At 44.6% G+C, this 14,237-nt stretch overlaps 1 protein-coding gene across 50 annotated transcripts in view; it reads left to right on the top strand.

Annotated features, from left to right (window-relative positions):
- The window catches only part of LOC125740851 (obscurin-like), a 96,760-nt gene that overhangs the window by 75,978 nt on the left and 6,545 nt on the right, over positions 1 to 14,237 (top strand). For all 50 annotated transcript variants that reach the window (XM_049012583.1, XM_049012606.1, XM_049012589.1 and 47 more), the window contains 15 exons: positions 5,617 to 5,760; positions 5,938 to 6,046; positions 6,249 to 6,385; positions 6,525 to 6,628; positions 6,793 to 6,955; positions 7,905 to 7,992; positions 8,151 to 8,351; positions 9,332 to 9,392; positions 9,497 to 9,574; positions 10,084 to 10,256; positions 10,504 to 10,530; positions 10,708 to 10,860; positions 10,981 to 11,026; positions 11,294 to 11,371; positions 11,802 to 14,106. In XM_049012583.1, the coding sequence (XP_048868540.1) occupies positions 5,617 to 5,760; positions 5,938 to 6,046; positions 6,249 to 6,385; positions 6,525 to 6,628; positions 6,793 to 6,955; positions 7,905 to 7,992; positions 8,151 to 8,351; positions 9,332 to 9,392; positions 9,497 to 9,574; positions 10,084 to 10,256; positions 10,504 to 10,530; positions 10,708 to 10,860; positions 10,981 to 11,026; positions 11,294 to 11,371; positions 11,802 to 14,106 (3,867 nt within the window). The remainder of the gene's footprint in view (positions 1 to 5,616; positions 5,761 to 5,937; positions 6,047 to 6,248; positions 6,386 to 6,524; positions 6,629 to 6,792; positions 6,956 to 7,904; positions 7,993 to 8,150; positions 8,352 to 9,331; positions 9,393 to 9,496; positions 9,575 to 10,083; positions 10,257 to 10,503; positions 10,531 to 10,707; positions 10,861 to 10,980; positions 11,027 to 11,293; positions 11,372 to 11,801; positions 14,107 to 14,237) is intronic.

Below are 14,237 nucleotides of genomic sequence, written 5' to 3'. Positions count from 1 at the left end.
TTTATTGAAATTAACCTCCATTAATTTGCTTATTCAATGGTTGTTTGACCTAATTACTTAAAGAATTCAGAATTAAAAATGAAAATGTACTTTTTTTGCATATCGATTAATATCAGTACATTCCATTTTTAAAGCTAATTTTAAAAAGTTTCTGCTCCGCGAAATAACTTATGTACAATAGCTAGAACTTTTAAGAGGCAAGTTGACACATTAAGACCAGACTGAGGCAGACCACTGCATTTAGCTAACGTTGCCATTTTCCTTCTGTTTACCAACCCATCTCTTTCCAGCCCCCCCATATTTTATTCACAGCACTGGAACATCATTCATCGAGGCCCTTAAATATTTTCATGCCCCCCCCCCCCCCCAACCACCCCCACCTCTATATCTTTATTAAAGCTCCAGCCATAACTCGGCACCTTCTCGCACTGCTACAGTGCTACCAATTCACTGACATTGACCTCACTGGTGCCAGAGGGAGCATGGAGATATGAATTCAGTTAAGGTTCGAGTTTGGGTGGGGGAGGGGGGGTATAGCCTACAGATGGCAGTGCATGGTTAAACCGCCCCCCCCCCCCCCCCAAAATTATCTGACCTCAATACATTTGTTTGCAGGTGTTTCATTTCGTTTCTACACTGGCATTCTAAGGCCCTAACTCCAAAGCGAGACGTAGCCAGGAGAGACGGGCCATAGCCATGTCACGCTGGGGGGGGCACCTGGACATCATTTCAGCTCCCAGTTTCTCTAACCCCATCCTTTCCATCCTGTTTTCCTTGTAGTCACAGAGCAGGAGACTAAAGTGCCTAAGAAAACCATCATCATGTAAGTGTGCTCGACTGGCTGAGTGCATGCCCCCCCCCCATGACGGTTCCCCTCACTCACCCGCATGCCTGACGTTGTCGAAACAGCAGCCGTGGAAGGAGCCATATCTAGGGAATCATCTGGAAAGATGCCGCCATTATGGGTGATATCTGGCCAACATCCGGCATCCAGATTCAGCACCACCTACTGCAAAAAAAATGGCATAAAAGTGATTTATTAAAAATCCTTATGTTGACCTCTGGAGCTATATTCTGTAGAATAAGGCAGCATAATGTTCAGTGGTGGAATTTCAAAATTCTAGTGGTCAAGACCCGATTCCCTGCATATGTGCTCATATAGCACTGAACACATGCAGTTCTGGCTTTCTGTGCAGTGGGTAACGAAGCTCAGATTATCACTGTGCTTTTTTTTTAACGGACGTTTTTTGTATGTAAAATAAAAGCATTTTATGTTGTCTGTCTGATTCAGCATAAAATATGGTGGTAAACACTAAAATACAGTGATCACAATATAAATTGAATTCATTGTCTTCAGTGTGCGCACTTAGCTAATTAACAAATTACTATTAATAAGTTTACACTTTCCATATTCATAACAATAATTAACAACCATCCATCAAAAACAGCATTCAACCCGAAGGTAGCACTAACGCTTCTTGTGCCACTGAGCTTTGGCTACAGAGTGGAGTTACTGCTGAAGTTGCTAAAACAAGGAAATCAATTTTTTTAATTTTAGTTGTAATGTAAAATATGAATAAATAGTCTAGGATTACTTAAGGATTAGGAGTATGTAAAAGGAACTCGCATATAGAAAATCCTATGTATAAAGCAAATCTCATATGCGTCTGACATATCAGGTGTAGAGAAAAGTATGATAATATACTATAAACCAATTTAATTTCTAATGTGGTCCTTTGCCACAGTGTTGCATCAATTTATTTCCTTCCTGCTCCATTATTAAACCAGAGGAAGACAGTTGTTTCAGAATGTGAATATGGTCCAGTGACATTGACCTGAAATGAACAGTCATGGTCAGTGCTCTGGTTTATCTGACTGAACGGCCATGTAGTGCTGAAATGTTTTCGATGCACGAGGCTGTTTCTAACACCCCACTCACCCAGTGTGAAGGCAGCATGCCGTGCAGGACCAGTGGGATGGGCACTGTTATCAAACGGCGTGTGCTTTGTCCACCACCAGCGAAGAAACGATAACCACTGTGGTGAAGAACACGCGTATGAAGCGCCGTGCCTCGCCTGGGCGACCTGCCTCGATGACGGCCCGCTTGGAGATGAAGAGGTCTTCCGCTCGCTCCGCCACAGAAGCAGCTAAAAAGCCTACTGTCCCCAGTGTGTACGTCACCGAGCCTGAAGGTGCTTCTGCAAGGCCCGTGGAAAGACCCAAATGGGTCGAGGTTGAGGAGATAATTGAGTACAAAGTCAACAAGTCCCCCAAGCTTCTCAGGAAGAGGGGCTCCTCCCCTGCCAGAGAGCAAGCCCCTTTCTCCCGGCCCAGGAGGTCTCCACGTGAAGACCCGAACTCCAACAACTCCAACAACAAGCTGGTTCAACAGGATGGCCCCTCACTCCCAAGCGAAGACTTGTCCAACGCCAGCATCCAACCTCTTTCTTGGGAAGGGGATCAAGGGGTGGATTCAGCTGAAGGACAGCAAAATGTGGAAGATCTGATGCAGGAGTCTCACCATGAAGCGCCGGGGGCGGCTGCTGTCTGTGATGACACGGAGGAGCAAGACTGGCCAGATGAGGAAACTATCATTGTTGAAGAACCTGATGACGACGCTGATGACATTAGGAACAGGAATCCCAAGATTTTGATACAAGACGGCAGGGTGTTAACACTGGAGGACCTGGAAGACTACATCCCCATGGAAGGCGAGACGTATGGTTCTCCAGTAGACGGCAATCAATCAGTTGCTAATCAGCCCTGCGAGATCTCAGTTGTTCAGAGAGATATAAATGAGCCAATCATTGGTAAGCCAGTACTGCTCAACCTAGGGTGCCCCGTGGTACCAAAACCCAGGCCAGGCTTTTTCAGTCGCTTCAAACAGCATCTGTCCAGCAGCCTGTTTATGTCGGGAACCCCCCAACCTGACAGGCAACCAATGGGGGAGCGTGCGGTTCCCATACATTTTCCTGGTACATCCTCAAAAAGCCAAGTCGAGGTCAAGGTCAAGCCTTCGTACTGCACTGAGGTCCAGAGGGATGCCCACGGGGGCCACCAAAGCTTCAAAACCGAAGTGTCTGCTCGCACCTTCAGCTACACACCAGTGGGGGCACCAGTCACTCTACAGATCAGCAAAAGAGACAGGAGCCAACCTTCAGAACCTTGAGCGGCGTAGTTTCGGAAAAGCCCAGTCAAATTTTTGTTCCAGCATGTAGCCAGAAAGTGAAAATCCCATTATAAAAAGACTATTAAAAAAATAGCCCTTTTAGTCTTAAATGGGAACATTTCTGTAAGTTTTACTTAAATGTTAAGGCATATGTTAAATGTGCATTTCCTGCTAATGGCAGACCATTCCATATGAATATTATGAACCTAGTTCTATTTTTTCTGTATACAGTTTTGGAGGTAATTGCTGAGGATGTGTACTTTTGGGAAGTATGGAATTATAAAGCTTGGAATTTCCTGGGAGCAAATCACTGATCTTGTAAACCCCAAAACTGCATTACTGCCACATGTTATGACGACATGGTACCTTACAGTATGTTCAACTCAACCTAGATTAAGGCGGCCATCTGAATGATCAGTTAAAAACGTTTTCACTTCGAAGCTGAAGTGCACTGAGACGCATATTATCTAGCGACCTTTAAACACGGACGACTGGAAGATGCTTAAATCTTCTAGCAATTATTACTTATTGTACACGTTTCAGGAATTGCAGCACCTGTTTAAAATCCATGGGATTGCAGACATACTGAGAAAAGCCTTAAAAATACTGCTAAGACTCTCCGTGCTGTGAGAGTTCTTCGGTACGGAAATAAGTGCTGAAAAATGGTGAAGTATTGTGTATTAAAATGTTGCATTTCATATAAATTAATACCGATGTACTAAGACAATCATTCAAAATGACAAAAAAAATGCTTCCAATTGAAGTATTTATGTAATGTTTAGCAATGTGCTACATATTTACTGTATATTAAACGTGTGTAAAATGTCCTCATAAACATCTTGGCTATCATCTTCCCTTCATGATATACATTCACCACTAATAGTGATGTATGACTGCAGCTGGTAGTTGTAAAAGACTTAAGGTATGTGTTTGCTCCAGGTCATGTGAAGGACGCATTTATTTAATTTCAGTTTGTAATACTGCACCGAGGAATAGTACATATTTTGACTTGAGTCAGGGTCAATTGAGACAGTGTCCAGTGCTGAAATTTTTGTGTAAGGTGGTAGATTATTTTACTTTTCCCTAAAATTTGTACTATGAATATTTAACAAGTTGCTGTTGGTGTAAGAACACGAAGAGGAACAAAAAACATTTGCAAGGCTTGCATATTTGTACTGTGAAAATCAGAAGTCGAGAAATGCTTCAGTGAAGTACAGGGCGTGAGTTTTAGGACATGGCTGACTGTACAGCATGGGGTCACTCAGTCCGTTTCTCAAATTATTGCAGTAAGATGGGTTTTTATCGGTGCGAGTTTGCACATGATACACAGTGGATTACAGCTGGCTGCCTTGGTTGAAATGTGTGTGAGATTTTTTTGTGCCTGTATTGTTTTGTTGAATATTGTTGCTTGAAGCGTTACTGTAAAAAAGGGGACAGAAGATGACAGTAAATTGTGTGTTGAAGACTGGATACAAAAACAAAAAAAAAAATAAAAATCACAACTGTATATGGAATTATAGTGAATGTTTGGAAATTGTTGGAAATTAGTTGTGTTTGAGGTATTCCAGGTGTGTTACCAAATAAACCTTTTAACTTTGGTGAAATAAAATATCTTGAATCCAAGAAATCAGCTGGGTTTGGATTTCTTTCATTATCCACACCAAACAAAACTTCTAATTTATGAGTAATTTGACTCAGCAGAATATTCTATGTTCAATTTGTCTTTCGGTGTGTTCAATTTGTGCTTTGGACAAACATTAACATTCAGTAGTGTATCGGATCCTTTGGTATACCCTTCTTGATATAAGGAACCGTGCCAGATTGGTTTTTGCCGCATGTCAGATTGTTGAATAATGGACTTTATCTGGTTTAAGGTTCAGTATATGTGCCATATGATCTTACATATCATATGATCTTCAATATAATCCCTACCTAGAAGCCTAAGGAAAGTCTTCACAAAAAGACAATAAGTAGAAGTGTCTTTCTGAATCCGAATTGCTAATTTTAGAAATGCTAGTCTTCATTTACGCTTTATTCAGTGCGATCTATGTTTTCTGTAAAATAAGCTGTAAGCCCATGTGCTTTTTGGAACCGTTGGCCAGAGGAGGGGCCAAGGTTCAGTCTTACATGCCAGGCACCTTAAGCTCCTGGTCTGGAGAAACACAGGAGAAGCCAGAGACACTTTAAAAGGTCTAACTGGTGATGACAAGACAATGTTTATCTGATTCGTGCTGGATAGACCTAGAACACGCCCTGATATTTTTCTGTGCTGGAATTTAAGCAAGCAGCCTTGCGTTGGAATCAACATTCGACAGCTGTTGTAATTGAAGTGCTGATCCAGTCACATGGTGTTTAAGTGGAAAATGGAATAAGGGTTAAACATGGGGATTTCCCTTGTGGGTGTTTAGGGTTATTTTTCTTTGCGCCCTGATTCCCCATGTCTGTAGGTATGTCTGTAATCAGCCTGGCAAAGGCGGAGAACTTCTCACAAGTCTCCCCAGAAGACACCAGTGAGGATGAGACTATGAGTAGCCTTGAAGCTCAGGAAATCTTCATGGACCAAGTCTCCACGAGCAGTACTCCTTTGCATGGTTGGTACTCCACAAACACTTCGTTAAATATTTCAGTAAAATATATATGTAGTATGTTTGGCAACTAGTGTCAGAATATCTAGATTAGCAATAAACATGTCCTACGTCCCCCAGTGAGGTGAGTTAGATGCTGGGCTACCGGTCATATGAACCACAACCATGTTTAATCACCTGCAGATGTGAGCCCTGAGAGCATCCCAGTGAAGAAGTGGTACCAGATTGACTTCAGCCCCACAGCCTTCTGCAAGAGAGTTTTCCATTCCGTCTGTTCAGAGCCCCTGCCCTGGTTCGACCAACCCAGCCTTGACCTTCCGTCGTACAAAGATAAACTTTTACACATAAGTTTTCCTTTATGAAACCATGCATTTCTGTAATGGAAGATAAAACTTCGTTGCATCAATTTAAAGAGGCTATGAAATTCTGCAATGAAATGTCAACTGTAAATGCCAGTATTTTAACAGTGGTACCGTGTCTTATTTTCTGTCCAGGGACAACTCTGCCCTAGAGAAAACGGACGTTAACAGCATCAGAACCACGGCCATGGAGGTCAAAAGAGAAGTTTGTGTTGAAATCAAAGAAAAACTAGTCTCTACTGTGACTAGAGAGGAGTCAGCACCACCTGCTGGTGTGTATGTTCGTTGTGTGTGTAGCTTTGCAGATCCTGTCGTCTTTTCTGGACGTCATTGGCATTCAGATGATGTGATTAGTGACAAGCTGTGATTCCAAAGGTTCCTGGATCATGCAGTTTCTCTGTGACTTTCTAGGCCTTTGCGCCAGTCAGGAGACCATCGTGGACCTGCAAGCCCAGAGTAGTGACCAGACCTCTGTTAACAGTCATATCACTAACCGTCCCACCTCACTGTACAAAGTAATCTTTACCTGAAATACTGTTTGAATCGTACTTTCATTATAACGTGTGGTATGAGTTAAGATTATACCTTGGTGTATCTATTGAGCTACATCACGCACATCCGTGAAGCTTACCGTGTGTTACTGTGGTACATTGTGTGTTTCTCTCCTTTGTGACCGCAGGGTGGAGAACTTTCCTCAGCCGAAGATCACGCAGGAGCGGCAGACGGCGGCCCCTGCTGTCCTGTGATCCAGAGCGGTGACATAAACAACGACTCATCCAGTTGCTTGCCCAGGACCGCTGAGAACGAGGTGTTCTGCACAGCCCAGCCCATTTCAGGAAGTGGTGAGACAGGAAGAGGAAGTGATGTCATCATTTACCCATCATTGCACTGTTCTGATATCTAAATCATCATGGATACCACAATGATGCTTTTTAGTGGGAGCGGATGAGTGTTGAGGATTGCAAAAGCAGAGAACTGGTGACACCAGTGTCTCAGATAGTGGGGGACTAGAGGTGGAAAGTTCCTTTCCAGAAGGTACAAATCCAGACCAAGATTTTGTTCCAACCAACCAGTTCAGCATAAAGAGCCACAGTCACAGAGCTCTAAACTGGTTGGTTGAAGCAAAATCTTGGTCTGGATTCGTACCTTCTGAGCAGTATTTATCTACATCTAGTCATTACATGGAGTCAGCTTTGTGAATTTAAAGGTAGCTGCAGCCAATAGCAGTGAAAGCCAATGTGGAGCCTCAACACTGTAGTTCACTTTGTCTCAGTTGCTGTACATACTTCTGGCGGTACATACTCCTGACGGTACATACTCCTGGTGGTACATACTCCTGTCGGTACATACTCCTGGTGGTACATACTCCTGTCGGTACATACTCCTGGCGGTACATACTCCTGGCGGTACATTCTCCTGGTGGTACATACTCCTGGAGGTACATACTCCTGGAGGTACATACTCCTGACAGTACATACTCCTGGCGGTACATTCTCCTGGTGGTACATACTCCTGGAGGTACATACTCCTGGCGGTACATACTCCTGGCGGTACATACTCCTGACGGCACATACTCCTGACGGCACATACTCCTGACGGCACATACTCCTGGCGGTACATACTCCTGGCGAAGAGGAGTGATGGCACCCTAGGCACATATCAGCATCACCCAGTGGATTGACCGGCACTGACTGTAGCTGTCACACCATCCATGTTGCTGCTATGGCCAGGATGTTGGTGTAATAGACACAGGAGTTTTGGGGATGAGACAGTAATAACTGCGTCACGCAGGTACTCGGATGACGGAGCTGGAGAAGGTCCAGGAAGGCGAGAAGCAAAAGTTGCTATTCCAGTACGATCTCCATGAAGAGATAGGCAGGTACCTGCTGCCCGTGCTGGTTCCCACTCTGGGTAACCAAAGCAGATCGTAACTCATGCTCGATGGAAAGTGGAATTCCAGATATACTCACCTGTTTGTGAAAGTGAGTGTTTTTCTTATGGTTACTGAATATGTGAGCTCCTCCCTCCTCCCTGCAGGGGTGCGTTCGGGGTGGTGAAGCGGGCGACCCACAGGCAGAGCGGAGAGAGCTTCGCGGCCAAGTTTCTGCCCCTGAGGGGTGAGGGGCGGGCCCGGGCGTTCAGGGAGAGGAGCCTGCTTTCCCGCCTCTCGCACCCCCGGGTGGCCTGCCTGCGAGACTCGTTCTGCACCCACCGCACACTCGTCCTGCTCACGGAGCTGTATCCTCCACCTAGCCATCTGCCTGACACCGCCTGTGTGTAGTCGATAGCTCAGACAGCTAGGGGGCGCTGTGGTGTTCAGCTGATCGGAAGATCGCCGGCTTGAATCCCAAAGGGATTCCTTGCTTCGGCCCCTATGCAAGGCCCTCAATCCTTAAATGCTTCACAGAAATGTTCATTGCTTTGGATAAAAGCACTTGATGAGTAAATAAAATGTAATTTTTCTAAGTGTGTTTCTTGATAGCCTCAGCTAAGGAGTAAAGGTGCCTTTTTAATATCTCTCTCAAGTTATATTTTCAGTCGTTACTTTTTTTAATTCCCTCTTACAAATGGACTTTTCAAAACCATATTAATTATACTTAGCTGGTTACCTGGTGCTGTTAGATTGTGCAGAATGTCCCATTATACCTGCAATGCCATCTTCATCGGTAATCTGCTCCTCATCCTCAGTTGTCTCTATTAGGTCGTACCATCCAAAAAACTCCAAGATGGAAATTCTACTCGCTTAGTTATTTAATGCGATGGCATGGTGGTGCAGTGGTTAGCACTGTTGCCTCACACCTCTGGGACCTGGGTTTCAGTCTAAACCATGGCCTCATATGTGCGGAGTCTACATGCTCTCCCTGAGTTGTCATGGGGTTTCCTGTGGGTTCCCCAGTTCCCCCCACCCAGGTTAACTGGACTCACCAAAGTGCCTGTAGGTGTGCATGTGTGAGTGACTGTGCCCTGACATGCGTTGGTCCCCCCAATCCTGGCTTGTTCACTGCCTTGCGCCCATAAAGCTCTGGACCCCCCGCGACCCTGAATAGGACGATGACAGAAAATGGATGGGTGGTTGTTTAATGAATTTGCATAAGCCGGGATGTGGTCTTTTAACACCACTTTATTTCCTAAGTACGTAGAAAGAAAGTCTTGTTGTGAGTCGACAGGCACATACACTTTCCTTCCAGTGCCACATTCTCCTTTACCAGCCCCGCTAGCTGCTCTGAGAGAGGGCTGCTCGAGCACTTATTGTCGAAGAGATCTGTTACAGAGAGGGAGGTAGGTTCTGGTCTTCATGCCCTGTAATTTAAGCAATGCTGCTTTATGACAGGCTCCTCTGCTTTACGTGCGAGTAAGAGAAGCGGCCTGCCTTTTATTTCCAGGTGAAGATGTATATCCTCCAGGTCCTGGATGGGATTGATCACATCCACAGCATGAACATTCTTCATCTGGATGTTAAAGTATGTAATATCTGCTTCCCCTACCTCTTTCCTTCCATGATGTCCCATCACAGCCTGAAGTGTTAATCTTTTGACAAAAAAGGTAACTATTTTACTTGACGGGACACAAATACTTAGTAATACCTCAGCGACTACTGAAGTACAAATTATGATCAACTCGTGAACAAATATAGTCCCTACTTGAAATAGAAGAGGCATCATGATTCATCAACGATGTACTTGTGTTATTCTTCACTTATTCCTTTAGTCGTTCACAAAGGTTTACAGACTTAAGATACAGTAACAAATGTAGTAACTGCTTGGGATGAAAAATACACCGTGATTCATGAATGATAAATTACCTTAAGAGCAGAATGTAACTAAGACTTAGTTTATGGTTAATTAATACACAAGTAATTGCATTGTAATGTATTATTTGTGCCCAGTCAAGTAAAGTGTTACCACAAAAACAAATGAGGAACTGTGTGGTCTTAAATCTTGACAGGCTGCATGTTTTTCCTCCCTTTTAGCCTGACAATATTGTTATGGCCTTGTCCAAGACGGAGGAAGTCAAGATATGCAATTTTGGATTTGCCCAGGAGATAGACCTGTACGGACCCCAGTACAGTGAATTTGGGACCCCGGAATTTGTAGCGCCAGAAATCGTCTGCCAGCAGCCTGTTTCCAAGGCGACTGATATCTGGTCAGAAGAGGTTTTGTTCAGCGCTGTTGCGATATTTATGTCTGACAGTAATTCTAATGTAGGCGTACAAATGAATATCATTGGGAGTAATAAGGAGAATAGCTTCACTATGTTTTCTGTGAACCATTTTTGCACATTAATAATAGACAAAAACATAATGAGCGCCACAAAGTGATTCATCGCTATATTAAACCGCTTTGATATTTATTCGTTTTTTTTCCCCCGATCGTCTTGCCATCGCTGTTAGGTCATTCGGTGCCGTTTCTTACCTATGGTGAGTCATATCGCTGGAAATTTCTTTTGTACCGTTAAAACATCTGCCTGTATTTGCACGTATATTTCTGTATTTGTCATCTATCGTTTGTAAATGAATTCTAATAATGTAATCTATAGAGTAATGCAAAATGTTACTTATGCTAATAAGCAATGGTCTGGTCCACGTGCCCTGCAGTCTTGCGGCTCATTGCCCGTTTTCGGGGGAGAGCGACCGGGCGACCCTGCTGAAGGTGCGAGAAGCCAGGCTGCATTGGGACACCCCCCGTTTGACCTGTAGGAGCAAGAATGCGTGTCGTTTCCTCCAGAGGCTGCTCCAGGCTGATCCTATGTGAGTGTCACTCTGTCCTTGTCACCCTGTCCCAGCTGTGTGGACGGGTATCACATCCATGTGCAAATGTTGCTCCCACGGTACTGGGAAGTCACGTGACTTTCACGACCGTCCCCTCAGGGCGCGGCCCAGCGCTGCTGAGTGCCTGCAGGACGAGTGGTTCCAGGTAAAGGTGACTTCCTGTTTCCTGTAGAATAACCAGAAAATGAAGATATTCCTTAAGGGACCATCTCACCTTGTTTTTTTGGGAATTTGGAACTTGGGGAATTTGGAACAGTTATTTCGGATTTTCGATTTAATTGTTCAATGTGTAGTTTATGTTTAAAATACTATTCTTTTAATTTTGCAGTTATGACATTTTTGTGTGGAAAACCATAAAATACATACAAGTATAGAAGATCTCAGTTGCTGAAAGGGTTATGTATCTTTTCAGGTTCAGCCTGAAGATGATGAATCTAAAAAAATCAATACAAAGAATTTGAAATTCTTTGTTTCACGGAGTAAATGGCAGGTACTGTGCACCTTTAGAATATACGTGTGTGTAATTAACACCTACCATTTAGGACCACCCTCTTTATTTTAATTGAAGGATGGGGTGCAGTGCATTAATATACTTTTTTTTCTGTTTTGGGTCTGGGTCCATTTTCACTTTACTGGTTTGTCGGATGTAACTTGGGTTGGCGTGTGAGTTTGTATATAAACATTCAGTTCATAGTAAGAATTGGCATATAATGTGGTAGTGTGTGGTCAGATGGTTGCCAGTTCAAATCCCAGGCTTGGCAGACTCCTTTGCATTAGAATGTTCACTAAAATAAAAATCACAAATCAAATAGTTTTAAATATTGCCTTTTTGCCTGAAGATACCAGCAGTATGTTGTGCATAATTTGTGACTAAGTTGTGACTATTTGTGACTTTAAGGTTGTGTTCTGTCGCCCCCTAGCGCTCGCTCACGTGCTACGGTTCCATCCTCGTGCTGAGGCCAATCACGGACCTCTTAGCGGCCCCACAGCAGGACGCTTCTGCGCCCGTCTCCCGTCACCACGGCAGCCTGTCCGCTAGTGGCAGCTCCTCGGAATATGAAGAGCTGGACCAATGGGAGTCCTCCTCTTTGGGACGCCACCAGTGTAACGCAGAAAAGGGACCAGGCAAGGAGGCTGGGTGCTCGACTCCAGAGATCTCCAAGCAGAAAACAGCCGAGAAAAGACCTGAAAGTCATTCTGAAGTGGACTCTGTAGCTAAAGGAGCTACAATGGAACAGCGAAGCATCGTAAGTGACCTTATGTCAGCTGTTGATGCATCCAAACTGGCAGCTACTACAGACCAAACGTATGGCGTAGGTGACACTCAGCTAGCAAAAGAGTGCCAGGACAGGGCATCTCCTGGTGTACGGATTCCCAGAGGAAGTATCATCAAGAGCACATTCTTCACCAGCACAGAGGGATCGGAGGAGCTCTCTCCCTTATCTGCCCGTCGCTTACTGCTGCGGCAGAAGACTTTAACCAAGAGGCATGCGAGGACCAGGATGCGGCTATGCAGCAGTCTGTCCGGTAGGCTGGATGAGCCATTGCCGGAGGAGGACGTCCCCGAGGTCGATGTGTGCCGCAGTCAGAGTCTGAGCTCGCTGGCGCCCTCTTTTATGTCAAGCAAATCCTCTCCCTTCGAAAAAGGAGAAACACTTTCTCATTCTAACAGGTGGACGAAAAAGAAGGGAAAGTCGTCGGAGGAGCATCTACCAAGAGCCTGTTCCGTGCCTGAGTTTGCGGAGCTTACAGTGGGGATGGCAGAGAGGTGTGACGTCGAGTGTGAAGGAAAGATCTCGGATAGAGACTCTGAGAAGCCAGCAGAAGTGCCTGCTGATGGTTCCTCGGCAGCCTGTCAAACTACAGCTGCAAGCGACGTCAAGCAAAGCCTCGGCAACTGTCTTTTTGTCGATGAAGGCGTTGAATTAGATACTCCTCGATCAACAGACAATGTTAACAAAATAGGTCCATCGCAGTCTGATACCGGTGTGGTTCCCTGTGCTGAAAGCCTTCCCAAAATGGCTTCTACAAGTTTCTTTACGGCAATGGGAGAAGGAGACCTTTCTTCTGAAAGACTAGAGGAAGAGCCTCAAGAAGGCAACGGGCAGCTAATAGAAATGGAACCATCTCCTGCAAAGCCCTCGTTTATAGAATCCAAAACTCCAGTTTTGGTGGTTCAGGATGGAAAATTATCGACATCCCAGCATGGTCTTGAGTCCTTCGAAAGGCCCAGGCGAAGCGTAATGTGCTTCCTGGCTCGGGAGACTGTTGAGTCGGAGACCAGAACCGCCTTCCCTAAGATTCACAAAGCTATGTCGGACAGCAGGATCTCAAAGCCAGTAGAGTTTGCTGCGGTTAGGGTTTACAGCGCTTGTTCGTATGAGGAACCTTATGGCTGTGTGTCTGATCGAAATTATTCTCCAACTGAGCTGGAGGAGCCATTGGAAGCAACTGAAGATTACAATGAAAACGCAGATATCTATCAAGAAGCCATCTGTAAGGATTCTCAAGAGCCCCATGTGCCTTTTGTAAGATCCCAGTCATTATACCTGGTGCCTAAGACAGTGACATGTTCAGACTATGGAGCAGTTGATTCAGCCGAAGAAGTCTTCTCTAACCATCTTGAAGAGAACTTAGGCGGTGCTCTTGCTGGCTCACAGACATCCATTTTTGAACCTAACTTATTAAGTTCTGAAGAACCTGGGCCACATACCTGCTCGGGACAGTATTCCCTACCCACAAGCCCTAAGGAAACACAACCTGAGAAAAATGAGTTTGTATCACACCATCTGGAGAGGAATCATCAACTTGCAACACCTAGACGAGCAGGGAATTTTGTCAGCATATTGAAATTAGATAGCAGTGATGGTGATTTTCCAGTGAATTCTCCAGTTAGGGTCCCCACTGAGTCTCACGCAGATGCTGAAAACGAATTGTGGCCGCAAGATTCCATTTTACCACTTGAGGCAGACGGACTTCATGGTAAATCGGGGAAGCTGGCGCTCCTACGGTTTTTCCGCAGGCAGTCATGGACAGACCTGTCATCCACGCCTTTGGAGAAGGTAGTGAAGAGACAAGCCTCCGATGGAGATACGCCTGAGTCCAAGCTGCAAGAGCAGAACCGGACCCAAGACCTTTCTATTGCAAAGAAAGTGAAAGTGTCCATTTCCAACATGACCAAAGCTGTTCTGGGTAAACCATCCAATAAAGACAACAAAAGAGAAGGTAATTTATTATAAAACTCCACATCAGCGTCAGACTTTATTCATATGCTTAAATGCATTGAATTATATTATTATGATTCAATAATGAAATTGCTAAATATTTAACATTCTTCTTATTATTATTCATTACTG

The sequence above is a fragment of the Brienomyrus brachyistius genome, chromosome 4 (genome assembly GCF_023856365.1).
Source record: "Brienomyrus brachyistius isolate T26 chromosome 4, BBRACH_0.4, whole genome shotgun sequence".
NCBI classification, from domain to species: domain Eukaryota; kingdom Metazoa; phylum Chordata; class Actinopteri; order Osteoglossiformes; family Mormyridae; genus Brienomyrus; species Brienomyrus brachyistius.
The sequence above is the reverse complement of the archived record's forward strand: the minus strand, read 5'-3'. Positions and strand labels throughout refer to the sequence as shown.